This window comes from Anas acuta, chromosome 31, assembly GCF_963932015.1.
Source record: "Anas acuta chromosome 31, bAnaAcu1.1, whole genome shotgun sequence".
In the NCBI taxonomy this organism is placed as follows: Eukaryota; Metazoa; Chordata; class Aves; order Anseriformes; family Anatidae; genus Anas; species Anas acuta.
The window spans coordinates 821,654-848,451 of record NC_089009.1 but is presented as its reverse complement, the minus strand read 5'-3'; the positions used below and the strand labels follow the sequence as shown (position 1 = coordinate 848,451).

The 26,798-nt window shown below is 53.4% G+C and overlaps 4 protein-coding genes across 14 annotated transcripts in view; 1 reads left to right on the top strand and 3 right to left on the bottom strand.

Moving 5' to 3' along the window:
* Positions 1 to 26,798, top strand: part of LOC137846204 (butyrophilin subfamily 3 member A1-like) — a 228,584-nt gene that overhangs the window by 62,540 nt on the left and 139,246 nt on the right. The gene's annotated exons all lie outside the window — the stretch shown is intronic.
* Positions 1 to 26,798, bottom strand: part of LOC137846215 (butyrophilin subfamily 1 member A1-like) — a 76,029-nt gene that overhangs the window by 8,045 nt on the left and 41,186 nt on the right. For 2 of the 10 annotated variants that reach the window (XR_011090419.1, XM_068664016.1), the window contains exons 1-3: positions 17,539 to 17,934; positions 16,786 to 17,133; positions 16,539 to 16,643 (exon numbers count right to left, since the gene is read on the bottom strand). Coding sequence is in view for 6 of the 10 variants with exons in the window: in XM_068664016.1 (XP_068520117.1) it covers positions 16,539 to 16,643; positions 16,786 to 17,133; positions 17,539 to 17,638 (553 nt within the window). In the remaining 4 variants the exon portion in view is untranslated. Of the gene's footprint in view, positions 1 to 12,683; positions 13,474 to 15,106; positions 15,128 to 15,234; positions 15,256 to 15,350; positions 15,372 to 15,462; positions 15,610 to 16,314; positions 16,336 to 16,538; positions 16,644 to 16,785; positions 17,134 to 17,538; positions 17,935 to 26,798 lie in introns of those variants that run through there. The other 8 variants (XM_068664018.1, XM_068664017.1, XM_068664014.1 and 5 more) reach the window with 8 other exon arrangements.
* LOC137846245 (butyrophilin subfamily 1 member A1-like) lies at positions 1,602 to 24,279 on the bottom strand. Of its 2 annotated transcripts, none has more exons than XR_011090431.1 (4): positions 23,161 to 24,279; positions 23,032 to 23,052; positions 22,850 to 22,882; positions 1,602 to 2,327 (listed from the first exon to the last, which is right to left on the bottom strand). XR_011090431.1 is itself a non-coding variant. In XM_068664083.1 (4 exons), exons 1-4 carry the CDS (start codon positions 2,875 to 2,877, stop codon positions 1,765 to 1,767), a joined length of 681 nt encoding a protein of 226 aa, XP_068520184.1. In that variant the 5' UTR covers positions 2,878 to 2,892; the 3' UTR covers positions 1,602 to 1,764. The 2 variants fall into 2 exon arrangements, 1 of the variants encoding a protein (XP_068520184.1); XM_068664083.1 differs by lacking the exons at positions 22,850 to 22,882; positions 23,032 to 23,052; positions 23,161 to 24,279 and adding exons at positions 2,505 to 2,537; positions 2,696 to 2,716; positions 2,814 to 2,892.
* On the bottom strand, positions 24,337 to 26,357 carry LOC137846283 (butyrophilin subfamily 3 member A2-like). Its single transcript, XM_068664162.1, is given in 4 exon segments — positions 24,337 to 24,653; positions 25,300 to 25,371; positions 25,374 to 25,646; positions 26,046 to 26,357. Coding segments are annotated over 4 exon segments (762 nt in total). The 5' UTR covers positions 26,146 to 26,357.

Sequence of the window (26,798 nt, the reverse complement as noted above, 5' to 3'; positions counted from 1 at the left end):
CTTAGTCACAGGGTCTAAACTTCTGGGCAGACCTGTGTGGTGCCAGGAGTTGGACTTGATGATCCTTATGGGTCCCTTCCAACTCAGGATATTCTATGATTCTATGATGTTATGAAATTGGCTGGAAAGCTGTGCAAATGAAATGGATCTGGGGGTTTTGCTCAATGCCCACCTGAACATGAGCCAGCAGTGTGCCCAAGTGGCCAAGAATGCCAATGACATCCTGGCCTGTATCAGACATAGCATGGCCAGTAGGACCAGAGAGGTCTTTGTCCCCCTGTACATTGTCCTGGAGAGGCTGCACCCGGAGAACTGTGTTCAATTTTGGGCCCCTCACTACAAGAAGTGCATCAAGACCCTGCAGTGAGTCCAGAGAAGGGCTACAAAACTGGTGAAGGGCCTGGAACACAAGTCTGACAAGGGGCACCTGAGGGAATTGGGGTCTTTTAGTCCGGTGAAATCTCAGGGGAGACCTTATGGTTTTCTAAAACTACCTGAAAGGAAGCTGTGGGAGCTGGGTGCAGATAACTAGCAATAAGACAAGAGGGAGTGGCCTCAAGTTGTGCCAGGGGAGGTTCAGGCTGGAAATGTGGAGAAATTTATTCTCAGAAAGAGTGGTTAGGCATTGGAACGGGTTGCCCAGGGAAGTGGTTGAGTCACCATTAGTGGAGGTCTTTAAAAGACGTTTAGATGTAGAGCTTAGTGATATGGTTTAGTGGAGGACTTTTTAGTGTTAGGTCAGAGGTTGGACTCAATGATCTAGAGGTCTCTTCCAACCTAGAAATTCTGTGATTCTGTGATTCCTCCTAGCTTTGACTAACAGGACCAACACCAAGGAGACAGTCTACTGCAAGACGCCTTCCCAGGCAGCAAGGCCTCAGGACAGAAAGCACCCAAGAAATGCCACTGTCAGACTCCATCTTCCTGTGCAAAAATTTATTTGCCACAGTCCTGCTGCTTCTGCGCCTTGATGTGCTCCAGAGGAGGGAACAAAGAGTCCCCTCAGGCTGCTCATGTTCAGCACCAGGCACAGAGCAAGGATAAACCCTGAACTAGGAGGCAAAGGTGGCCTGCAATGGCCAGCAGCACACGGTGACCACATCCCTTGCCCTGGGGTCTGCAAGCAGTGCAAGCAGAGGGGAGAGGAGCGTGGAGAGCTGCTGCAGCCCCTGTGCTGCCCACTGGGGCTCAGAGGCAGGGTGAGACCCGTGGGTGCCAGCAGGGCTTGTGCCCCAGCACAGGAGCCCTGTGCAGGGCAAAGCCCAAAGCACCACAGCTCACTGAGCTCCAGTTTTTTCGAAATTCCCACAGACCCAGTCCTTTCCTGTGCTTCTCCCCATGCTTCATGGGATGGATTCCACAGCATCCTGCCTCTCCCAAGCCCTCCCACAGCATCCAACTCAGAAAGCATCCCAGCCCTGCAGCATCCTGGTCCCATAGCATCCAACCACGAGAACAGCTTCGCTGCCCCCCATTGCAGCCATACTCTGGCTCAAACCCAGCTTCCACTGGACTTTTCTGCCCTGCCACTTCAAGTTTCCTGTTCTTTTGGGGGTATGCAGCTTCCTTCAATAATGATTTAAAATATTCACACGCTAGGATTTTCCATGTTCAGAAGTTGATTTATTCATTTACAAGGAGTATTACTAATTCTTTTACATCTAAATCCCTGCTATATACTTCATGCTTTCACACTCAAAGCCAAATTCATCACTGGAGTTAGAAGCATGTTTCCCAAAAACAAAGTAAAAGGGCTGCCTGAAGTCAGTACCCCCCACCATCTGCCGCAGGTCTCAGTGTGTTGTCCCTCAGGCACAGTTGGGCATTCGTCCCCAGCCAGAACCAGGGGCGCATGCCCTCCCCTTTCAGGAAGACATCTGTGAAAGTGAAGATCTTGACCCGGTTTTCAGGGTTTATAAAAGACACCTGCCCCTGGGTACAGTCAAGACAGACCAAGACCCTAGTGGGGACAGGGGACAGGGACAAGGGGGTGGGAGGAGATGTGAGAGACGTGAGCTGCCCCTCATTGTACTGCACAGCCCAGATCCCTTCTTCAGGGCTCATGTTGATCTCCCCCTTCCTCTTCACTGATGCCCTGGCCACCCCCACAGCCAAACTTGAATACTTTCCCTTCTCCCCCTTAACATCCACCTCCCAGAAGTGCCTCCCCTCTCTGATCTCCTCACAGCCAAGCACGCAGCACCGAATGTCAAATCTCTCAAGGTTGTTGGGCACCTGCTGCCATTTACTTTCCCATTTCACACTGCTCTTGTCCTGAGACAGGACGAGCAGGGGATGAGCCGTGCGTGGATCCAGGGTCACCTTCACTGCAGGGACAGAAGGAGCCAGGCCATCAGGGGCAGAGCTCAGCCCTGGGCAGGCTTTCCCCAGCACTTGGCCAGGAGCTGCCCCACGGGGCAGGAGATGTGGCACCTCTTGGCTCCTGAACATGGCCCAGCAAGGGCAGGAGAAGCACCGCGGAGGTCAACCCAGAGCACACCTACCTCTATTATGAGACAGCAGAAAAATTCTCCATGCTGGAAGGAGAGGGGAGAGCTGTTCACAGCCCATGGCTGGTACCCAGTCGGTGTGGGCAGGGTGAGGGGCCAGCCCTGGGGTGTTCTGTCCCAGTTGCCCACCCTCCCCTGAACATTGCCTTGATATTGCCCTTGGGCTCAAGCTCAGGAACACTCACCCTTCTCAGCAGCATGTTCCTCTGGAAAAGAAAGCAAAACCAATATCTGATGAGAGGGGAGAGCTTCTCACCCCATGCCTGAACCCCAAACTGCTTTGTTATGGTGCAGGATACTCACTGAGCTTTGCATCTTTTTTCTCTGTCAAACAAAAGCAAAAAGAAAGCATGATGGAAAAGGACATCTTGCCTTCTCAAGATGCCCACTGGTAGAACCCAAAGGCCTTCATTTGGGGGAGGGATGGGCACTCACCCAGCTCTGTGGCTAGTTCCTCTGCAAAAGAAAAGCAAAAACACTTGGTGAGAGAGTACAGATTCTCATTACATGACAAGAACTCATTTTCTTTGGGGTTGGGGCCAGACACTCACGCAGTCTTGCAGATTGTTGCACTAGAAATGAGAAGAAAATCATGGTGAGAGGGAACAGCCTCCCATCCCATTGCGATGACCCCAAATCCTTTCAGATGCAGATGGAGACTTACCAGCCTTTGCACGGTATTCCTCTGCAAAAGAAAGAGAAAAGCAATGCATGATCAGAGGGGAAAGCTTCTCCTCCCATAGCTCCCATTGGAAGACATGAAGTTCTTTCTGTTGGGGAGGGACACTCACCCCGCTCTGCTTTCAGTTCCGCTGCAAAAGGAAAGCAAAGGCAATGCATGATCAGAGGGGACAGCTTCTCGTCATATGCCTGCTCCCATGGCTATGCCCCCAAATTTATTCTTCTTGGAAGTGGCCAAATATGACTTTGCTCCCAAAGGAGGGACCACACTAATAGTGAGTGAAGTTCATCTGTGAGCATGGCTTGTGCAAGCAGAACAACCAGCACAGAAACTTGTGCAGCTTTCTGTACGATGCCACCAAAAGACAAGTGGAAGTGAATAGGGACGGGTGGAGGACGTCCCTGTCTCGGAAGCGTCAGTGCCGAGCGGGGCAGCCTTGCAGCTCGTTCCTTGTCCCCACCTTGATGCCTGTTCCCTTCAGCCATCCCGGCCATGTCCCGTGACCAGTGCAGCCCCAGCCCCAGCACTCCCCACTCCCCCGTCACGCTGAGGGGCCAGCCCTGGGCTGCTCTGTCCCAGTTGCCCACCCTCCCCTGAACATCGCTTTCGTGTTGCCAAGGGCACTCACCCAGCTCTGCTTCTTGTTCCTCTGAAGAAAAGTAAAGTTCCCCGTTCCTTTCAGCCATCCCGGCTGTGTCCCATGCCCAGGGCAGCCCCACACTCCTCACTTCTCCATCTGGGTGAGGGGCCAGCCCTGGGCTGCTCTGTCCCAGCTGCCCACCCTCCCCTGCACATTGCCTTGACATTGCCCTTGGGCCCAAGCTCAGGGACACTCACCCAGCTGTGCAGCTTGTTCCCCTGGAAAAAGAAGCAAAGGCAATATCTGATGAGAGGGGAGAGCTTCTGACCCCATGCCTGAACCCCAAACTGCTTTGTTATGCTGCAGGATACTCACGGAGCTTTGCATCTTTTTTCTCTGCCAAACAAAAGCAAAAAGAAAGCATGATGTAAAGGGACATCTTGCCTTCTCAAAATGTCCACTGGTAGAACCCAAATTCCTTCATTTGGGGGATGGATGGGTACTCGCCCTGCTCTTTGGCTAGTTCCTCTGCAAAGGAAAAGCAAAAACACTTGGTGAGAGAGTACAGATTCTCATTACATGACAAGAACTCAATTGCTTTGGGTTTGGGGCCAGGCACTCACTAAGTCTTGCAGATTGGTGTGCTAAAAATGAGAAGAAAATCATGGTGAGAGGGAACAGATTCCCATCCCATTGAGATTACCCCAAATACTTTCAGATGCAGATGGAGACTTACCCAGCCTTGCATTCTTTTCCTCTGCAAAAGAAAGAGAAAAGTAATGCATGATCATAGGGGAAAGCTTCTCCTGCCATAGCTCCCATTGGAAGACATGAAGTTCTTTCCGTTGGGGAGGGACACTCACCCAGCTCTGCTGACAGTTCTGTAGCAAAAGGAAAGCAAAGGTAAGCATGATCAGAGGGGACAACTTCTCATCCCATGGCTGCTTCCACGGGAAGACCCCGAGTTCCTTCATTTTGGGGAGGGACACTCACCCAGCCTTTTATCTTTTTGTGCTGGAAAAGAAAGGTAAAAACAATGCATGATCAGAGGGGACAGCTTCTTGTTCTTATACCTGCTCTCATGGCTACACCCCCAAAGTTATTCTTCTAGGAAGTGGCCAAATATAACTTTGCTCCCAAAGGAGGGACCAGACTAATAGTGAATGAAGTTCATCTGGGAGCATGGCTTTTGCAAGCGGAACAACCAGCACAGAAACTTGTGCAGCTTTCTGTATGATACCACCAAAGATCAAATGAGAGTGAATGCTGAAGGGTCTGTCCCAGAAGCATCAGTGCCGAGCGGAGCAGCACGGCAGCTCGCTCCCTGTCCCCACCTTGATCCCAGTTCCCTTCGGTCATCCCATCTGTGTCCCATGCCCAGTCCAGCCCCAGCCCCATCAAATCCCACTCCCCCATCAGGGTGAGGGGCCAGCTCTCGGATACGCTGTCCCAATTGCCCACCCTCTGCTGCACATCTCTGTCAGGTTGCCCTGAGGACACTCACCCAGATCTTCTGCTTGTTCCTCTGAAGAAAAAAAAAAATGGGGGGGTGAGGAGGGGGAAAGAAATGCCTTTTGAGAGGGAAGATTTTCTCATTCCAATGCTGTACCCCATACGATTTTGTTGTGGTGCAGGATACTCACCACGTTCTGTATCCTTCCTCACTGTCAGACAAAAGCAGAAAGAATGCATGACAGAAAGGGACAACTTCCCATCCCACACTGCCCACCAATAGGGCCCAAATTCCTTCATGTGGGGGAAGGACACTCACCCAGCTCTTCAGCTAGTTCCTCTGCATAAGAAAAGCAAAAATACTTGGTGAGAGAGTACAGATTCTCATTACGTGATGAGAGCCCGTTTTCTTTGGGTTCAGGGCCAGACACTCACTCAGTCTTGCAGATTGGCGCTCTAGAAATGAGAAGAAAATCATGGTGAGAGGGAACAGCTTCCAATCGCATTGCGACACCTCAAATCCCTTCAGATTTTGATGGAGACTTACCAGCGTTTGTACGGTATTCATCTGGAAAAGAAAGAGAAAATCCTTGGAGTGCTCTGTCCCAGCTGCCCACCCTCCCCTGCATAATGCCTTAGTGTTGCCCTGGGGCCCAAGCTCTGTGACACTCACCCAGCACTGCAGCTTGTTCCTCTGAAAAGGAAAGAAAGTAATGCAGGATCAGAGGGAAGTGTTGCTCAGCCCATGTTAGATCATGAACACATCCCATGACTGGGAAAATACTGCCTTGCTCCAAGGTGGGACCAAACAGTCATTTTGGCCCAGCTTTGTACAAGGCTCTCGTAGGTGGAACTGTAAGGACAGACTCTTGGGCAGCTCTCTGCACTGTGCCCAAGCGCAGGGATACTCACCGAGTTTGGCAGCCAGTTCCACTGGAAAAGAAAGAGAAAAGCAGTTCATGAGGAGGAAGGAGAGATTCTTTGACCCTTTGAGCCCTGCAGCTCGCTCCCCGTCCCCACCTTGATCCCCGTTCCTTTCAGCCATCTCGGCCGTGTCCCGTGCCCAGGGCAGCCCCAGCCCCAGCACTCCCCACTCCCACCCCAGGCTCCAGCTGCTCCTCCAGCACCCCCGAGCCACCAGCACACAACCCCCAGAACCCACCCAGCCCAGGCCCTCCCGCAGGGACACCACTTCCCCAGGGGCTGGGGGCAGGGACTGCAAGGACTCTCCCAGCTCCTGACTCTGTGTTGCTGAAACACAAAGGCGGAGGAACAGGTGGTGAGCAGAGCAGCTTGGTTGCTGGGTGGGAACATGTGCAGGGGGGCTGCGCCTTGCCACCAGCCCCACGCTGCAGCCATGCTCCCTGGCCTCCCACCCAAGAGGATCCTAAGGCCTTTGGCATCCCCAGGAGAACATTCCCTTCCTCCTCCTATGCACCTCCCTGGGCCAGGGCTCAGCCCCGCTCCAGATCCAGGGGGGTCCCTGCAGAACACCTCCCTGCGCTCCATCCCTGCGCTGCCAGCTTACCTTGCTTTCGATAGAGATAAACACCAAAGCGAATGGTTGCAGCTGATACCACGAGGACCAGAGCCACCTTGTAGGGCCTGTTTTTTTCGAAGAAGGGAGCTGTCAAAAGGCACCAAGAAAAGGACTGTATTTCCATGCCCGCAGGTGGAAAAGCAAGACTCAGACTTCACCCGGCCCGGAGCCAGGAACACCTCATGCTGGCTGTGCTATTTGTACCTGCGATATGCAGGGATGATGCCCACTCCTTCAGGAAGCGGCTGCTCCTGACCACGCAGGACAAGGACAAGGGCCACTCCACACTCCAGGTCATGATGATGGTGCCTTGGATTTCATAGAATCTTAGAATCACACAATAATATATTATCTTGGGCTGGAACAGACCTCAAGGACCATCTAGTTACAGCCCCCCACCTAGTTACACCCCAATGAAGTCACCCTGGAGCCTTCGCTTCTGTAGGCTGAACATCCCCAGCTCTCACAGCCTTTCTTTGTAGGAGAGATGCTCCAACCCCTTGATCATCTTCACGGCCCTCCCCTGAACCTGTTCTAAGAGCTCCACATCCTGCTTGTGCTGGGGGCTCCAGACCTGGACACAATACTCCAGGTGAGGCCTCATGAGAGCAGAGCAGAGGGGGCCAATCCCCTCCCTCGAGCTGCTCACATTCCTCCGTTGATGCAACCCAGGATGCAGTTGGCTTTCTGGGCTGGAAACACACACTGCCAGCTCATGTTGAGCTTTTTATTCATCAGGACCCCACGTCCTTCTCTGCAGAGCTGCTCTCAATGAGTTCCTCACCTAGTCTGTACTCATGTCTGGGATTGCCTCAGCCCAGGTGCAGCAACTTGCACTTGGCCTTTTTGAACCTCATTTGGTTCACATAGGCCCACTTCTCAAGCTTATTCAGGACCTTTTGGATGACATCCCTTCCTTCCATAGTATCCACTGCACCACTCAGCTTGGTATCATCTGCAAGACGCGTTTCAAAGAGTCCCTCCTGGTCCTGGGAATGTGTCTGGGAGACCGAGGGCAGGTGCTGCCCACGAGCATCCCTCCACAGCAGCTGCGGCAGCGGGTACCAGCCGGCCGATTGACACAGCACCCGGACACCTCCGGCCTCGTAGCCCCCCAGGGAGAGGTGGGGGTCAGCGCCTGTGGCTGGGGGAAGAGCGCGTGGCTGGGGCTTGACTTGGGGAGGGATTCTTTTGAAGGCAAAGACCCCATCTGCTCCCGTGCCAACACAGCCCAGCCCAACCATAGCCCCGGGGGCTCTGAGACCGGGCACTTCAGGCAACCATCCTCACCCCAAAACCACTCCGGCAGGTGCTGGAACCAGAAAACAGGGCTGCACAATGCCAGTGGCCCCAAATCGTCCAGAAAACCCAGGTGCCGAGCTTCAGCGCCTCCAGGCAGCTTCTCTGCACCAAGCTGTGCTGGTTCAAGAAGCCCTGAGACTTCCAGACAATGTCTCAGGTCTCCCCCAGCATGAAGAGTAAAATCAAGCAGAGGTCCGGAAGCTCAGAGGCCTCTTCCCTGCTCCAGGCATTTCATTTGGTCCCATGGTTGACACATCTGAAGGAGCTGCTCAGCAGCCTGTGCCCAGTGCCTTCAGAACATCATGGGGATGGAGTTCAAAGAAGCCACTGAAACTGAATAAAACCATATGTCCATGCCACTCTTTCTCAATAAAAAGTCTGCAAAGTTACAGGTGTGCTCCTTGCCTGACAAGTGCTCACATACTGAGGAGGTGAAGACCCAAAAGACTCAACTCTTTGAAAGGCCTCATCCATGACCATGAGGATGGGACAGAGGCTTGTGCAGACACACAAACCCAGGGACACCTATACCATCTGCTTGAAGCATCACCCCAGCCACTTATCTGACACCTCCAGATCCACTGTAGCTTCATCATAAGCATCAGCATTTTGTATGATGCACACATACTGGCCATCATCAGAGGGTCTCAGCCCCGTGATTCGCAAGTCCAGGCTTCCAGCAGAGAGACCATCTCTGGCCAGCTCTGTCCTCCCGGCATATGCCCCCATCTGCTCCCTGTACAGGTCCTCTCTATTGCGGTAGTGGTGCACTGTCTCAGAGAACTTGTCCCGGATCCACCTGACCTCCAAGCTGCGAGCATCGCGTTGAGGGGACAAGTGGCAGGGCAGCACGACATCCTGCCCCACGGTGGCAGTGACAGAGTACCCTGGTCCCTCCACTCTGAGCTGGGCTGGGCAATGGAGAAGGGCACAGAGAAGTGGTGAGATTTTGCCATTGTAAATGTAGGGGCAATGAGTGACAAAGGGCGAGCTGTGCATGAGATGGTGCATGCTGTGTCCTCCATGTCCCATGGGAAATCACCAGGGAAACGAGCGGATGTGCAGGAGAAGGAGGTGTGCTGGGAGTGGGAGTCCTCTCTGCAACATTCAGGCAGGAGAAGAAGAGCCAAAAAGGCAACCGAGGCAGTGCCCATATTGTGTGAAAGAACGAAAGTGAAAGTGAAAACCAGACAGGGAAAGAAGTGGGCTCGGGTCACCCCTGCCCCATGGCTGCTCCCCTACTCCATGGCAGCACATATCCCAGCCCCCAGCAGCCCCGCAGGATCCTACCTGAGCCCAGCCAGAGGAGGAGCAAAGTGATGAGGGAAGTCAGGAGTCCCCTGGCATGGCGGCTGAGGCTGGTGAGGCTGCAGCCCTAGGGAAGCCCCATCTGTGCTGCAGCAGGAGCAGGAGCTGGGGGCAAAAACAAGAGAAGACAGAGGGGACCGAGTGGCTGCAGGCACCACAGGCAGATGGGGAAGGAGTCCCCCTAGGCCCGGGCACAAATAGCCACAGCCAGGAGCACCTTGGACAGGGTGCAGAGCCTGCACTTTTATCACGGGCTGGGGGACACAGCAGGCAGCCCCCAGGGGTTCTTCTCCAAAGGAGCCCCACCAAGATAGACGTCCCTCACGGCACCCAGCAGAGCTGCAGAAAGAACAAGGCTACGCCCAACTTTCCTAACCTTTGCCCAACTCCTGGCAGCAGTAACCCTCTGGGAGCAATTTTCCCCCTTAGTTGATTGGAGCAAATGGCTCCAGAGCAGAGAGGGATTGGAGGCTGCAGGGTATGGGGAGCAACTGGGTGCCAAGTCCAGTGCTGCCACAGTTTACTTAACGTTGTGCGGGCAAAGAGCAAGCCCTGCTCCAGTTTACTTAACCCTGCCACAGTTTACTTAACCGTTGTGCGGGCAAAGAGCAAGCCCTGCTCCTGGCTCCAATTAAGCAGTCATGGTAGAAGGTCAGCTCACATTGGCTGGGATCTTTTTCTAGAGCTTCGATGAACGACTTCACGTTGAACCTGGACGGTACTGTGACAGGTATTGAAATGGACTTAGAAAAATATTTGAATTCCAAAAGTAGGACCAGAAAAAACATTGGTCTGTTAACTGATGGGGATGGTGTCTGTGGTGTAAATGCCTGAAGTAACTAGGAAAATAAAACTAACATTCACATTTTTAAGGAAAAGGTACATCATTGAAGAGGTTTTCAGGGTAGGGCATAACTGCATTACCCGAGCGTTTCCTAGGCTCCCAACCTTAGATGCTATCGCGCTGGGGAAACTTGGTGTGCTAGCCCTAAGGAACAGCACGGAGCGTGGAGTGGAGTGGAGACACCACGGCTAGGCTCTGTGATCAGGTGGGGCCTCGATTGTTCTTGTGCACAAAGCTGCACTTTTTGCCACCCTGAGCCAAGGACCTGTCATGTTTTGACAAATGCTGTACCCTAGTGTACTTTTTGCTCATTATAATATCATTATAATACCAAAACACACCTCCATCCCAAAAGCTACCCGCCTCCAAGGTGCGACCACCCCTCACTGAGCATGTGCTCTGAATTTCTCGGAGCCTATTACTTTAAACGGAGACGGGAAAATTTTACACCAATCATAACTAAGATATGCTTGACTAGAGCCACTCAAGCTCCACCTAAAAGATAGAAAATAATATAAATTGGCCCAAGAGAGAGGGGATGTTAGGGAAGATACCACCATCAGGGGAGATACCATCCTGAGGAAATACAACATCCTTAGGACCTCCTGACTCCTGGGATCAGCCGACGGGCTGGGCCTCTCTTCCCCCCCCCATTGGGACGCCTTTGGGTGAGATCTGAATACTTGCTTATAAATCTCTATAGAGTCTTTGATCCTTTTAACGCGTTTATTTCTAGGCTGCACACCTGTAACACCTGTGACACCTGTGACACCTGTAACACCTATAACACCTGTGTATTTAATGCATACTAGCTTGCTTTTGCAGACAGTCACTATCACTGATAATACAAAAGAACCTGATTATCTGTTGCTGTAATAAACAATACTTGATTGCATTGTGATAGCTCTCATTAAGTGCAACGAGGGTGAGGGTGCTTATCCGTGATAGTTCAGTGTTCTGAATCTAACCAGACCCCCAGGCGGTTAATGCGTTTTTGGTGAATGTCCGACTGGTTCAGTACTCTGAATCCGACCGGGCCCGTAACGGTTAATCAGCTACACCCCTTAACGCAACAGTGTCCTCACAAACAAGGACATCGACAACGCAGAGATGTTTAACGCTTTCTTTCCCTTTGTCTTCATCATTGACAATGGGCACTGGGACCTGAGGTGCCTTGTGTTGGAGTGTTGTGACTGTGGGAATGATAAACTCCCAGACAACCCTAAATTTTTGTGGGATTTGCTTCTACATGTGGATGTATACAAGACTATAGGGCCATATAGGATTAATCGTACAGTACTCAGAGAACTGACAGATGTCATCAGGAAATCTAAATAAATTACTTTTGAAATGTCCTTCGGAATCTGGAGAGGTCATAGAATCATAGAGTATCCCAAGTTGGAAGGGACCCATAAGGATCATCAAGTCCAACTCCTGGCACCGCACAGGACTGCCCAAAAGTTTAGACCATGTGACAAAGTGGACAGTCCAATCGCTTCTTAAATTCAGGCAGGCTTGGTGCAGTGACTGCTTCCCTGGGGAGCCTGTTCCAGTGTGCAACCACTCTCAGGGAAGAACCTCTTCCTGATGTCCAGCCTAAACTTCCCCTGCTTAACGCCATTCCCACGGGTCCTATCACTGGTGTTTACAGAGAACAGGTCAGCTGCCTCTCCAAGACCTGGACGGCGGTGTGTTTCCCCGAGCCCTCCGTTTGAGTAGCTACATCTACACTATGGCCTAGTGGGTGACATTGGTGGTAGAGGGATTGTTGGACCACATGACCTTGGAGGTCTTTTCCAACTTGAATCTGATCAGCTGAACTTCTCTGATCAGCTGAAAACTGAGACCACCTGCTGCCTCTGAATGTGGAGATTCCAAGAGCCTGAAGCCTCCTGCGGGCACAGCCTCTGCAGAGCCTGTGTGATGGGAGGCTGGCAGCTCTTTGGGTGCCCCCAAGGGCAGAGCAATGACCCAGCTGAGACAAGTGGGCACCAGGCACCAGCTGGGGAAGTGGGGCAGCTGGAGCTTTGGTTCCTCCTACCTTTGACTAACAGGACCAACACCAAGGAGCCGGTTTGCTGCAAGATGCCTTCCCAGGCAGCAAAGCCTCAGGACAGAAAGCACCAAAGCACCACAGCTCCCCGAACTGCACAATGTTCGAGGTTCCCACAGAACCAGTCCTTTCCTGTGCTTTTCCCTGTCCTTCATGGGATGGATTCCACAGCATCCTGCCTCTCCCAAGCCCTCCCACAGCATCCAACTCAGAAAGCATCCCAGCCCCACAGCATCCTGGCCCCATAGCATCCAACCACGCGAACAATTTCGCTGCCCCCCACAGTAGCCATGCTCCAGCTCAAATCCAGCTTCCACTGGACTTTTCTGCCCTTCAAGTTTCCTGTTCTTTTGGAGGTATGCAGCTTCCTTCAATAATGATATAAAATATTCACACGCTGGGATTTTCCATGTTCAGAAGTTGATTTATTTATTTACAAGGAGTATTACTAATTCTTTAACATCTGAATTCCTGCTATATACTTCATGCTTTCACACTCAAAGCCAAATTCATCACTGAAGTTAGAAACAGGGTTCCCAAAAATGAAGTAAAAAGGCTGCCTGAAGTCAGTACCCCCACCATCTGCCACAGGTCTCAGTGTGCAGGGAGAAACACAGGGCAGCTCCTGGCCCCACTGCCCCTCATTCCTGCAGTGCTCCTGCACAATGAAGGAGAGGTTATGCAGGAGTGCCTGGAGAAGGGCAGGAGCTCCCCAGGGGAGGGAAAGGGCCTACGGGGTGTTGTTCCTCAGGCACAGCTGGGCATTCGTCCCCAGCCAGAACCAGGGGCGCATGCTCTCCCCTTTCAGGAAGACATCTGGGAAAGTGAAGATCTTGACCCGATTGTCAGGGTTTATAAAAGACACCTGCCCCTGGGTACAGTTGAGACAGACCCAGAGCCTTGTGGGGACAGGGGACAGGGACAAGGGTGTGGGAGGACATGTGAGAGACGTGAGCTGCCCCTCATTGTACTGCACAGCCCAGATCCCTTCTTCAGGGCTCATGTTGATCTCCCCCTTCCTCTTCACTGATGCCCTTGCCACCCCCACAGCCACACTTGAATATTTTCCCTTCTCCCCCTCTACTTCCACTTCCCAGTAGTGCCTCTCCTCTCTGAACTCCTCATGGCCCAGAACGCAGCAACTAGTGTCAAATCTCTCCGGTGAGCTGGGCACCTGCTGCCATTTACTTTCCCATCTCACACTGCAGTTATCCTGAGACAGGACTAGCAGAGGATGAACCGTGCGTGGATCCAGGGTCACCTTCACTGCAGGGACAGAAGGAGCCAGGCCATCAGGGGCAGAGCTCAGCCCTGGGCAGGCTTTCCCCAGCTCGGGGCCAGGAGCTGCCCCATGGGGAGGAGATGGGGCACCTCTTGGCTCCTGAACATGCCCCAGCAAGGGCAGGAGAAGCACTGCAGAGGGCAACCCAGTGCACACCTACCTCTATTATGAGACAGCAGAAAATGTCTCCATGCTGGAAGGAGAGGGGAGAGCTGGTCACAGCCCACGGCTGGTGCCCAGTGGGTGTGGGCAGGGTGAGGGGCCAGCCCTGGGCTGCTCTGTCCCAGCTGCCCACCCTCCCCTGCACATTGCCTTGACATTGCCCTTGCTCTCAAGCTCAGGAACACTCACCCAGCTCTGCAGCTTGTTCCTCTGGAAAAGAAAGCAAAAGCAATGTCTGATGAGAGGGGAGAGCTTCTCGCCCCATGCCTGAACCCCAAACTGCTTTGTTATGGTGCAGGATACTCACTGAGCTTTGCATCTTTTTTCTCTGCCAAACAAAAGCAAAAAGAAAGCATGATGTAAAGGGACATCTTGCCTTCTCAAAATGCCCACTGGTAGAACCCAAAGGCCTTCATTTGGGGGAGGGATGGGCACTCACCCAGCTCTGTGGCTAGTTCCTCTGCAAAAGAAAAGCAAAAATACTTGGTGAGAGAGTACAGATTCTCATTACATGACAAGAACTCATTTTCTTTGGGGTTGGGGCCAGACACTCACTCAGTCTTGCAGATTGTTGCACTAGAAATGAGAAGAAAATCATGGTGAGAGGGAACAGCCTCCCATCCCATTGCAATGACCCCGAATACTTTCAGATGCAGATGGAGACTTACCCAGCCTTGCATTCTTTTCCTCTGCAAAAGAAAGAGAAAAGCAATGCATGATCAGAGGGGAAAGCACCTCCTGCCATAGCTCCCATTGGAAGACATGAAGCTCTTTCTGTTGGGGAGGGACACTCACCTAGCTCTGAAGACAGTTCCGCTGCAAAAGGAAAGCAAAGGCAATGCATGATCAGAGGGGACAGCTACTCATCCCATGGCTGCTTCCACAGGAAGACCACAAATTCCTTCATTTTGGGGAGGGACACTCACCCAGCCTTTTATCTTTTTGTTCTGGAAAAGAAAGGTAAAAGCAATGCATGATCAGAGGGGACAGCTTCTCATCGTACACCTGCTCCCATGTCTACGCCCCCAAATTTATTCTTCTAGGAAGTGGCCAAATATAACTTTGCTCCCAAAGGAGGTACCAGACTAATAGTGAATGAAGTTCATCTGTGAGCATTGTTTGTGCAAGCAGAACAACCAGCACAGAAAATTTTTAAGCTTTCTGTACGATACCACCAAAAGACAACTGGAACTGAGTGGGGAGGGGTGAAGGCCTACCCTCCCCTGAACATACCCTTCGTGTTTTTGAGGACACTCACCCAGCTCTGCTGTTTGTTCCTCTGAAGAAAACAAAAAAAGAGGGGGAGAGAAAAGAAATGCCTGATAAGAGGGGAGAGCTTCTCATTCCATCGCTGGACCCCTTAGTTTTTTGTTGTGGTGTAGTATACTCACCGCGTTCCGTATCCTTGCTCACTGTCAAACAAAAGCAGAAAGAATGCATGATAGAAAGGGACAACTTCCCATCCCACACTGCCCACCAATAGGGCCCAAATTCTTTCATTTTGGGGAGGGACACTCACCCAGCTCTGCAGCTAGTTCCTCTGAATAAGAAAAGCAAAAATACTTGATGTGAGACTACAGATTCTCATTACATGATGAGAACCCATTTTCTTTGGGTTCAGGGACAGAGACTCACTCAGTCTTGCAGATTGGCGCTCTAGAAATGAGAAGAAAATCATGGTGAGAGGGAACAGCTTCCAATCGCATTGCGACACCTCAAATCCCTTCAGATTTTAATGGACACTTACCAGCCTTTGCACGGTATTCATCTGGAAAAGAAAGAGAAAATCCTTGGAGTGCTCTTTCCCAGCTGCCCACCCTCCCCGAAATAGCACCTTGGCCTTGCCCTGGGGCCCAAGCACATGGACACTCACCCTCCACTGCTGCTTGATCCGCTGGAAGAGGAAAGCAAAAGCAAAGCAGGATAAGAAGGGAGAACTTCTCATCTGACGGATGCTTATGGATAACATTGGGTTTTTGAATGCAGACTTACCTAACTGTCCAGCTTTTTTAATAGAAAAGAAAAAAAGTGAATGTGTGCCCAGAAGGCAGTGCTTCACATTCCATGGCTACTCCCATAACTAGACCCTTAAATATTTTTCTGAGGTGAGTGTGCACAGGGCACTTTCCTCCGAGTTTTGGTGGGATCAGACTAACAGGGAGCAAGACCCAGCTTTGAGCAAGGCTCATGCATGTGGAGCAGTAAGGACAGACACTTGTGCAGCTCTCTGCACCGTGCCACCAAAACACAAGTGGAAGTGAATGGGGACGGATGGAGGATGTCCTGTCCCAGAAGTGTCAGTGCTTAGCGGGGCAGCCCCACAGCTCGCTCCCCATCCCCACTTTGATCCCCATTCCTTTCAGCCATCTCGGCCGTGTCCCTTGCCCAGGGCAGCCCCAGCCCCAGCACTCACCACTCCCACCCCAGGCTCCAGTTGCTCCTCCAGTACCCCCGAGCCACCAGCACACAAGCCCCCAGAGCACACCGAGACCAGGCCCTCCCGCAGGGACACCACTTCCCCAGGGGCTGGGGGCAGGGACTGCAAGGAAGGTCTTTTCCAACCTTAATGGTTCTATGATTCTATGATTCTATGACTCACCCAGCTCTCGCCTCTGTGTCGCTGAAAAGCAAAGGCGGAGGAACAGGTGGTGAGCAGAGCAGCTTGGTTGCTGGGTGGGAACATGTGCAGGGGGGCTGCGCCTTGCCACCAGCCCCACGCTGCAGCCATGCTCCCTGGCCTCCCACCCAAGGCCCCTTGCTCCAGACCCAGGTGGGTCTCTGCAGAACACCTCCCTCCGCTCCATCCCTGCTCTGCCAGCTTACCTTGCTTTCGAAAGCAATAAACACCGAGGCCAATGGACACCACAAAAAGCACGGGGACCAGAACCAGAACCACTATCAAGGTCTGACATTTTTGGAAAAAGGGATCTGAGAAAAGGTACCAGGAAAAGGGCTGTATTTAAATGCCTGGGATTAGAAAAGCAAGACCCAGACTTCTCCCGGCTCAGGACAAGTGCAGGGGCCAGGAACACCTGCACGATCTCCTTGAAGCATCAATTCAGCCACTAACCTGACACCACCAGATGCACCGTTGCTTCAACATAAGCATCACCATCTTTCACAATACAGACATACAGGCCATCATCAGAGGGTCTCAGCCCAGTGATTCGTAAGTCCAGCCTTCCAGAAGAGAGACCATCTCTGACCAACTCTGTCCTCCCGGCATATGCCCCCATCTGCTCCCCGTACAGGTCCTCTCCATTGCGGTAGTGGTGCACTGTCTCAGAGAACTTGTCCTGGATCCACCTGACCTCCAAGCTGCGAGCATCGCGTTGAGGGGACAAGTGGCAGGGCAGCACGACATCCTGCCCCACGGTGGCAGTGACAGGCTGGTCTGGTCCCACCACTCTGAGCTGGGCTGGGTCATGAAGAAGGGTACAGAGAGATGGTGAGACTTTGCCATTGTAAATGTAGGGTCAGTGAGTGACAAAGGGTGAGCTGTGCGTGAGTTCGTGTGTGCTGTGTCCGCCTTGTCCTGTTGGATACTGGAGCAACAAGAGAGGGAGAGGGAGGACGTGCAGGAGAAGGAGGTGTGCTGGGAGTGGGAGCCCTCTCTGCAGCGTTCATGTAGGTGAAGATGAGCCAGAAAGGGCAGCCGAGGCAGTGCCCGTATTGCATGGAAGAACCAAAGGGAAAGCGAAACCCAGCGGGGGACGAGCTGTGGGCTCAGGTTCCCCCTGTCCCACAGCCACTCCCCTGCCCCACATCATGAAGTCTGTCAGGCCCAGGGGGAAGAGCCCCCAGTAGCCCCGCAGAATCCTACCTGAGCTCAGCCAGAGGAGGAGCAGAATGACGAGGGAAGTAAGGAGGCCCCTGGCATGGCCGGTGAGGCTGGGGTGTCTGTAGACCCAGGAGAGCCCCATCTGTGCTGCAGCGGGAGCAGGAGCTGGGGTCAGGACCTGAAGCAGAAGAGAGAGCGGACCGAGGGGCTGCAGGCACCACAGGCGGATGGGGAAGGAGTCCCCCTGGGCCCGGGCACAAATAGCCACAGCCAGCAGCACCTTAGGAAGGGCGCAGGGCCTGTGCTTTTATCACGGGCTGGGGGACACAGCAGGCAGCCCCCAGGGGTTCTTCTCCAAGGGAGTCCCAGCGACAGAGAGGTCCCTCACGGCACCAGTCGAGCCGTGGAAAGCACAAGGCTACGCCCAACTTCCTTAACCTTTGCCCAGTTCCTGCCTGCAATAACCCTCTGGGAGAACCTTTGTCCCTGGGGCAATGGGAGCAAGTGTCCTGGGAGCTCTAGAGGCCTGGCACCACCATCCCATCACAGCTGGGTGCCCTGCCCAATGCCTTCAGCAAGCACAAGGGGCTTGTCCCCAGCAGGAGCCTCACCAGAACACAAGGGAATGCCACTGACTGAGCTCACTGTCTGGGTTATGGGGACTGCAGTCTTTCCCTGATGCTTCGACTGCATCGCTCCTTCTCAATTCACTCTATTTCTGCTCCTCGTGGGGTCCCTCCCATGGGATGCCGTCCTTCCCAAACTGATCCTGCGTGGTCCTTACTCCAGCATCCCAGTTGTCTGCCCTCCCTGCACGCCTTTTTACGTAGAGGGATGGAGAGTTCTTGTGGTCTAAAGAAAACATCCTTAGAGTATGCAGCTCTTCTCAGCTCCTTTGTTCCATAGGATGGTGTTCCAGGGGATCTCATCCTCTAGGTCTTTCAATAGCTTGAATTTGCTCTTTGGAAGTTCAGGGTCCTTCCTTTGCTCTTTGCCAGGCCCATATTCCTTGAGATCACAAACTCCTTCCCTGTGGTTGATCTTTCTGAGGTCTTTGCTAGTTCTCCCAGAGTCTCCTCTCTCCTACCTTAGAACCTTGTATCTAATGTGCAGAGGCACTTCAAGCCAGAGGGAAGACTCCTCCTCTGTCTCCGATCACAGACGAGGGTCCACCCTCCTTTGTCCTGTGAGTCTTCAAACGTGCTTATTTTGGGCTGCACGCTTGTCTCCCTACCCCTTGCCTGGACTTAAGGCAGGGCTGTTGCTCGGCCCGTATCAGCATATAATATCATTCTCCTGCTCAGATTCCCACATGCTATGCTGCCTGGTGAGCTCCTGTCCCAGCTGAGCCACCAGTTTGAAGAGCTCACCCAGCTGAGGGCACACTTGCACCCATGACACCCACTTCTGCCTTCAGGCCCTAAGGGGACCACCAGAGACGGGTGCTCCCTGGAAGTGAGGGTTTGGGCTGCTCTTCCCATCCTCAGGAGGTCTGTTTGAGGGGAGGCATCTACCCAAGGAGGTTGCGGACCCCCCATTTGGGTTTCAGCTGCAGACCGGCAGACGTGGCGAGTGGACACCATTTCTTCAGCAGAAGGTCCTTCCCAGAACAGAGATATGACCAACCCTGCTCGACCTTCTTGCTCGCCCTGCCTGCAAGCACTGCCATGCAAACTGCCATGCCATGCCCTGACCGACACGCCATGCTCCGTTCACTGCACTCCTGGAATCTCACTCTCCCTAGGGTTTTGCCTTTATATGACAGAAAGGGGGTTTCTGGTTCCTCCCATGCCTCATCAGCTGGCCTCGCGAGGGCCGCTGAGTCCTAGCAGCTCCCTTGGATTTCTCAAATACCCTCGATGAAGGAAAACCCCTGCATGCCTCTATCACCCACTCTACTGCAAGACGCATTGCCCCGGAGCCGATTGCCTCGGCTTCCTTTGTAGTGATTTAAAATATTCCCACACTTGGAATTTCCATGTTCAGAAGTTGACTTATTTAATTACAAGGAGTATTGCTAATTCTTTTACATCGAAATCCATGCTAAATGTTTCATACTTTCACGCACAAAGCCAAATTTATAAATGGAGTTAGGAATGGAGAACTGGAGCCCACAAATGGGGTTTGCAAACATGAAGCAAACGCATACCTGAAGTCTGAGTGCCCCCACCAGCTGGTGCAGGACTCAGCATGCAGTGAGGTGTACGGGGCAGCCTCTGGACCCAATGCCCCTCATTCTTGCCCTGCTCCTGCAGGACCAAGGAGACGTGAGCCAGGAGTGCAGAAATTTCTTCTCAGAAAGAATGGTTAGACATTGGAACGGGTTGTCCTGGGAGTTGGTGGAGTCACTGCCCCTGGGGGCGTTTAAGGAAAGGTTGGACGTGGTGCTTAGGGACATGGTTTAGTGGGTAATAGTGGTGGCAGAGAGGTGGTTGGCCCAGATGTGAGAAACAAAGATGTGATTTTGCAGTAGAAGGTGTGTTTTTGCAGTGGAAAATGACTCTATCCTTGCATACTTGGAAGGGATTTTGCAGGCATGACAGTGGTGTAGCAGTGATGACCTTAGAGGTCTTTTCCAACTGTACTGGGTCTGGCTGGGATGTTAACTTTCCCTGCAGAAGCCCAAACAGTGCTGTGCTCTGCACTTGGAGCTAGAACAGCAGTGGTATCACACCAGTGTTGTGTCTGCTGCTGAGCAGTGCTGGCACAGCATCAGGACTCTCTCTAACCCTCCTAGGGGGTGGGCAAAAAAGTGAGAGAGGAAACATCACCAGGGCAGCTGACCTAAACCAACCAAAGGGATATTCCATACCATGGTCAATCATCGCTCATTTGTGGGAAGTAGAGAGTAATTTCTTTCCTCTGCTCTTCCAAATAGCCTTTATTGGATTTGTTTCTTTGTTTGTTTGTTTTTCCCTTTCACCCTCCCTTTTCCCCTTTCCTTTTTTCCTTTTTTTTTTTCCTTTTTTTCTTTCTTTTTTTTTTTTTCCCCTTTAGTTAAATTGCTTAGTTAACAATAACATTTCCTTAATATTTTATTTTTTTCCTTTAGTTAAGTTATCCTTATCTCAACCCGTGAGTTGTTCTTTACTTTACTTCTTCCTCTCCTCATGTAGGGAGGGGGAGTGAGACAGCAGTTGTGGTGTTCAGCTGCCGAGCACAGTAAAACCACCACACCAACTTCAATGATTCTTTGATCTAGGGCTGAAGTCTGAGGCCACCTGCTGCCTCTGCTTGGAGGACTTCCAGGAGCTGGTGATGCCTCCTGTGGGCACAGCCTCTGCAGAGGCTGTGTGATGGAGGCTGGAAACTCTTTGGGTGCCCCCAGGGCAGGGAGGGCAATGAACCCAGGTGGGACAAGGGGGTCCCAGGCACCAGCTGGGGAAGTGGGGCAGCTGGAGCTTTGGTTCCTCCTGGCTCTGACTCCCAGGACCAACACCAAGGAGACGGTCTGCTGCAAGACGCCTTCGCAGGCAGCAAAGCCTCGGGACAGAAAGCACCCAGCAAATGCCACTGCCAGACTCCATCTTCGTGTGCAAAACTTTATTTCATAGAATCATAGAATTGTAGAATATCCCGGGTTGGAAGGGACCTATAAGGATCATCAAGTCCAACTCCTGGCACAGCACAGGTCTGCCCAGAGGTTTAGACCATGGGACTAAGTGCACAGTCCAATCGCTTTTTAAATTCAGACAGGCTTGGTGCAGTGAGTACTTCCCTGGGGAGCCTGTTCCAGTGTGCAACCACCCTCTCGGTGAAGAACCTCTTCCTGATGTCCAGCGTAAACTTCCCCTGCCTCAGCTTAATGCCATTCCCGTGGGTCCTATCACTGTTGTCTACAGAGAGTAGGTCACCTGCCTCTCCACTCCCCCTTGCAAGGAAGTTGTAGACCATGATGAGGTCCCCCCTCAGCCTCCTCTTCTTCAGGCTGAACAGGCCCAGTGCCCTCAGCCATCTTCGTCGCCCTCCTCTGGACACTCTCCAACAGTTTAAAGTCCTCTTTGTACTGTGGTGCCCAGAACTGCACACAGTACTTGAGCTGAGGCCGCACCAGCGCAGAGCAGAGCGGGACAATCACTTCCCTCAACCGACGAGCAATGCCGTGCTCGATGCACCCCAGGGTACGCTTGCCACAGTTCTGTTACTGCTGTGCCTTTTTGTGCTCCAGAGGGGGGAACAAAAAGCCCCCACAGGCTGCTCATGCTCAGCACCAGGCACAGAGCAAGGATCAACCCCAAACTAGGAGGCAAAGGCGGTCTGCACTGTCCCGCAGCACACGGTGACCACATCCCTTGCCCTGGGGTCTGCAAGCAGTGCAAGAAGAGGAGAGAAAAGCATGGAGAGCTGCTGCAGCCCCTGTGCTGCCTGCTGGGGCTCAGAGGCAGGGTGAGACCCGTGGGTGCCAGCAGGCCTTGTGCCCCAGTCCAGGAGTCCTGGGTAGGGCAGAGCCCAGGGGCTGCAAGGGGCCTGGTCCTTGCTGGCAGCATCCCAGCCCTCCTCCAGCAGCAGGGAGGAACACACGGAGCAGCCCCTGGCCCCACTGCCCCTCATTCCTGTGCTGCTCCTGCAGAACCAAGGAGAGGTGATGCAGGAGTGGCTGGAGAATCACAGGAGTTCCCCTGGGCTGTGGACGTGGTGTGGGGGGTGCTGTCCCTCAGGCACAGCTGAAATCCCTCTGTCCACACCAGAAACCAGGGGCGGATGGGCTTTGTATCGAAGTTGGCTGCTGGGAACTTAAAGATCTCAACGCCGTTGTCAGCATTGATAAAAGACACCTGCTGCTGGGTACAGTCCAGACAGACCCAGATTCTCATGGGGATAGAGGACAGGGACAAGGGCGTGCGAGGTAACGTCAGAGATTTGAGTTGCCCTTGTTGGAACCGCACAGCCCAGATCCCTTCTTCAGGAGTCATTTTGTAAAAGCCAGTTCTGGTCACAGAAGCCCAAGCCACCCCCACACCCCACCAAGAATACGTATCCATCTTCCCCTCCACTTCCACCAACCAGCAGTGCCTCCCCTCTTCAAACTCCTCACGTCCCAACACGCAGCACCAACTGTCAAATCTGTCCAGGCTGTAAGGTAACTGCTGCTGTTCACTTTGAAATCTTACTCTTCTGTTGTCCTCTGACAGGATGAGCTGGGGATGAGCCGTGTCCGGATCCAGGGTCACCTTCACTGCAGGGACGGAAGGAGCCAGGCCATCAGGGGCAGAGCTCAGCCCTGGGCAGGCTTTCCCCAGCTCGGGGCCAGGAGCTGCCCCACGGGGCAGGAGATGGGGCACCTCTTGGCTCCTGAACATGCCCCACCAGAGGCAGGAGAAGCACCACAGAGGGCAACCCGGTGCACATTTACCTGTATTGTGAGGCAGCAGAAACTTTCTCCATGCTGGAAGGAGAGGGGAGAGCTGGTCACAGCCCACAGCCAGTGCCCAGTGGGTGTGGGCAGGGTGAGGGGCCAGCCCTGGGCTGCTCTGTCCCAGCTCCCCTGCACATCACCTTGGTGTTGCCCTAGGGCCCAAGCTCAGGGACACTCACCCAGCTCTGCAGCTTTTTTCTCTGAAAAGGAAAGTGAATATAATGCATGATCAGGGGGGAGAGTTGCTCAGCCCATGGCTTCTTTCAAGGGAAGACCCCACTTTCCCTTAGCTAGGGAGGGAAACTCACCAAGCATTGTATGCTCTTTCGCTGCAAAAGAAAGAAAAAAGGAAAACATGATCAGAGATCATAGTTTCTGATCCCATAGCTCTCACTAAGACATTTTATATATATATATATATATATATATTTCTTTGTTTGTTTGTTTAGAGAGTGAGACTTACCCAGGTCCACAGCTTGTTTCTCTGGAAAACAAAAGAAAAAGGAATTAATGGTCAGAGGAAGAAATTTGTTATCTCTTGCAAAAACCCAAATTCCTGCTCTCCCTGGAGTGAGAAAACACAGAAAAGACGAAAAGTGAATGGGAATCGCTAGAATGGGGACAGAGCACCTTGCTCCCAGATTCAGAAGGACCAGACTAACAGGGAGCAAGGACACAGCTTGGAGCAAGGCTCGTGCACGTGGACCAGTAAGGACAGACACTTGTGTAGCTCTCTGCACCGCGCCACCAAAACACAAGGGGAAGTAAATGGAGATGGGTGGAGGACGTCCCTGTCTTGGAAACATCAGTGCAGAGCAGGGCAGCCCTGCAGCTCGCTCCCCATCCCCACCTTGATCCCTGTTCCTTTCAGCCATCCCGGCCGTGTCCCGTGCCCAGGGCAGCCCCAGCCCCAGCACTCCCCACTCCCACCCCAGGCTCCAGCTGCTCCTCCAGCACCCCCGAGCCACCAGCACACAAGCCCCCAGAGCCCACCCAGCCCAGGCCATCCCGCACAGACACCACTTCCCCAGGGGCTGGGGGCAGGGACTGCAAGGACTCACCCAACTCTCGCCTCTGTGTCGCTGAAAAGCAAAGGCGGAGGAAGAGGTGGTGAGCAGAGCAGCTTGGTTGCTGGGTGGGAACATGTGCAGGGGGGCTGCGCCTTGCCACCAGCCCCACGCTGCAGCCATGCTCCCTGGCCTCCCACCCAAGGCCCCTTGCTCCAGACCCACATGGGTCCCTGCAGAACACCTCCCTCTGCTCCATCCCTGTGCTGCCAGCTTACCTTGCTTTCGAAAGAGATAAACACCGAGGCCAATGGACACAGCCAAAAGCACGAGGACCAGAGCCAGAGCCACCATCCAGGGCTGGGCGTTGTGGAAGAAGGGAGCTGAGAAAAGGCACCAGGAAAAGGGCTGTGTTTCCATGCCCGTGGATGAAAAAACAAGACCCAGACTTCTGCCAGGTCAGGAGAAGTGTGGGGGCTAGGAACACCTCACCTTGGCTGATCCATTTGTACTTGAGATGTGCAGGGATGATTCCCGTTCCTGCTGCAGGCGGCTGCTCCTGACCACGCAGGACAAAGGCCCCTCCATGCTCCCGGTCACAATGACGGCGCCTTCGATTTCAAAGAGCCCCTCCTGGTCCTGGGAATGTGTCTGGGAGACCGAGGGCAGGTGCTGCCCGCGAGCATCCCTCCACAGCAGCTGCGGCAGCGGGTACCAGCCGGCCGATCGACACAGCACCCGGACACCTCCGTCCTCGTAGCCCCCCAGGGAGAGGTGGGGGTCAGCACCTGTGGCTGGGGGAAGAGCGTGTGGCTGGGGCTTGACTTGGAGAGGGATTGAGTTCCAAGGCAAAGACCCCATCTGCTCCCATGCCAGCCACAGCCCAGACCAACCATGGCCCCAGGGATTCTCAGACCTGGCAATCCACACACCTACCCTCATCCCAGACAACCCTAGCTGGTGCCAGAACCAGAGAACAGGGATGCACATGTACAATGCAGTGGCCACAAATCACCCAGGAAACCCAGGTGCTGAGCTTCAGCAACTCCAGGCAGCTTCTCTGCACCAAGCTGTGCTGGTTCAAGAAGCCCCGAGACTTCCAGACAATGTCTCACGTCTCCCCCAGCATGAAAAGCAAAACCCAAAAGAGATCCAGCTGCTCAGAGGTCTCTTCCCTGCTCCAGGCGCTGTGTTTGGTAGCATCATAGGCACAGATGAAGGGGCTGCTCAGCAGCTTGTGCCCAGTGCCCTTAAACCATCATGGGAATGGTCTGCATAGACACCAGTGAAAACTAAGAACTATATCCTACCTATGGATCTCTCTTCCCAAATACTACCTCCATTTGCATGTCCATATTCCATGCTGTTTAATAGCTGAGATAGGAAAAAGAAACTTAAATTCTCCCCTGGAATTCCCGGTGTATTACCCCAGCCACAAACCTGACACCTCCAGATCCACTGTTGCTTCATCATAAGCATCAGCATTTTTCACAGTGCAGAAATACTGGCCATATCTGAGGGCCTCAGCCCCGTGATTCGCAAGTTCAGGCTTCCAGCAGAGAGACCATCTCTGAGCAACTCTGTCCTCCCAGCATATGCCCCCATCTGCTCCCCGTACAGGTCCTGTCCATTGCGGTAGTGGTGCACTGTCTCAGAGAACTCATCCCGGATCCACCTGACATCCAAGCTGCGAGCATCGCGTTGAGGAGACAAGTGGCAGGGCAGCACGACATCCTGCCCCACGGTGGCAGTGAGAGGGTGGCCTGGTCCCTCCACTCTGAGCTGGGCTGGGCAGTGGAGAAGGGCACAGAGAGGAGGTGAAATTTTGCTATAGGGGCAGTAAGTGACAAAGGGTGAGCTGTGCATGAGTTGGTGCGTGCTGCGTCCCCCGTGTGCCATGGGAAACCACCGGGTAAACAGGAGAGGGAGAGGGAGGACATGCAGGAGAAGGAGGTGTGCTGGGAGTGGGAGCCCTCTCTGCAGCATTCAGGCAGGTGAAGGAGACACGGAAAGGGCAGCCAAGGCAGCGCCCATATTGTGTGAAAGAACCAAAGGGAAACTGAAACCCAACGGGGACCAAGCTGTGGGCTCTGGTCCCCCCTGCCCCACGGCCACTTCCCTGCCCCATAGCAGAATGTCTGTCAGGCCCAGGGGGGAGAGCCCCCAGCAGCCCCGCAGGATCCTACCTGAGCCCAGCTGGAGGAGGAGCAGAGTGACGAGGGAAGTCAGGAGGCCCCTGGCATGGCTGGTGAGGCTGGGGTGGCTGCAGCCCCAGGGGAGCCCCATCTGTGCTTTAGTGGGAGCAGGAGCTGGGGGCAGAAGCTAGAGCAGAAGAGAGATGGGACCAAGGGGTTACAGGCACTGCAGGCGGATGGGGAAGGAGTCCCCTTGGGCTCAGACACAAAGAGGCACAGCCAGCAGCACCTTGGGCAGGGCGCAGAGCCTGCGCTTATCATGGTCTGGGGGACACAGCAGGCGGCCCCTGGGGGTTCTTCTCCAAGGGAGCCCCACCAAGATAGACACACACACCCAGCAGAGCTGCAGAACATGGATTACTACACACAACTTTCCCAACCTTTGCCCAGTTCCTGGCTGCAATAACACACTGGGAGCAGCTCTGCGCCTGGGGCAATAGGGGCAAGTGTCTGGGGAGCTCTGCAGGGCTGGCACCACCATCCCATCACAGGCGGATGCCCAGTCCACCTCCTTCAGCCAGGACGAGGGGCTTGTCCCCAGCAGGAGCCTCTCCAGACCTCCAGGGAAAGCCAGTGTCTGAGCTCGTTCATCTCCACCCATCTAAGACAGAATCATACACTGAGGACTTGGACAATGTGGAGGTGCATAATGTCATCTTGAGAACTATCCAAATTCTATCTTAAGGGTCTTTGGTCTTGGAATTTAAGCTGTCAGACCTTACTCCAGTTTCTAGAAGGGCAGCA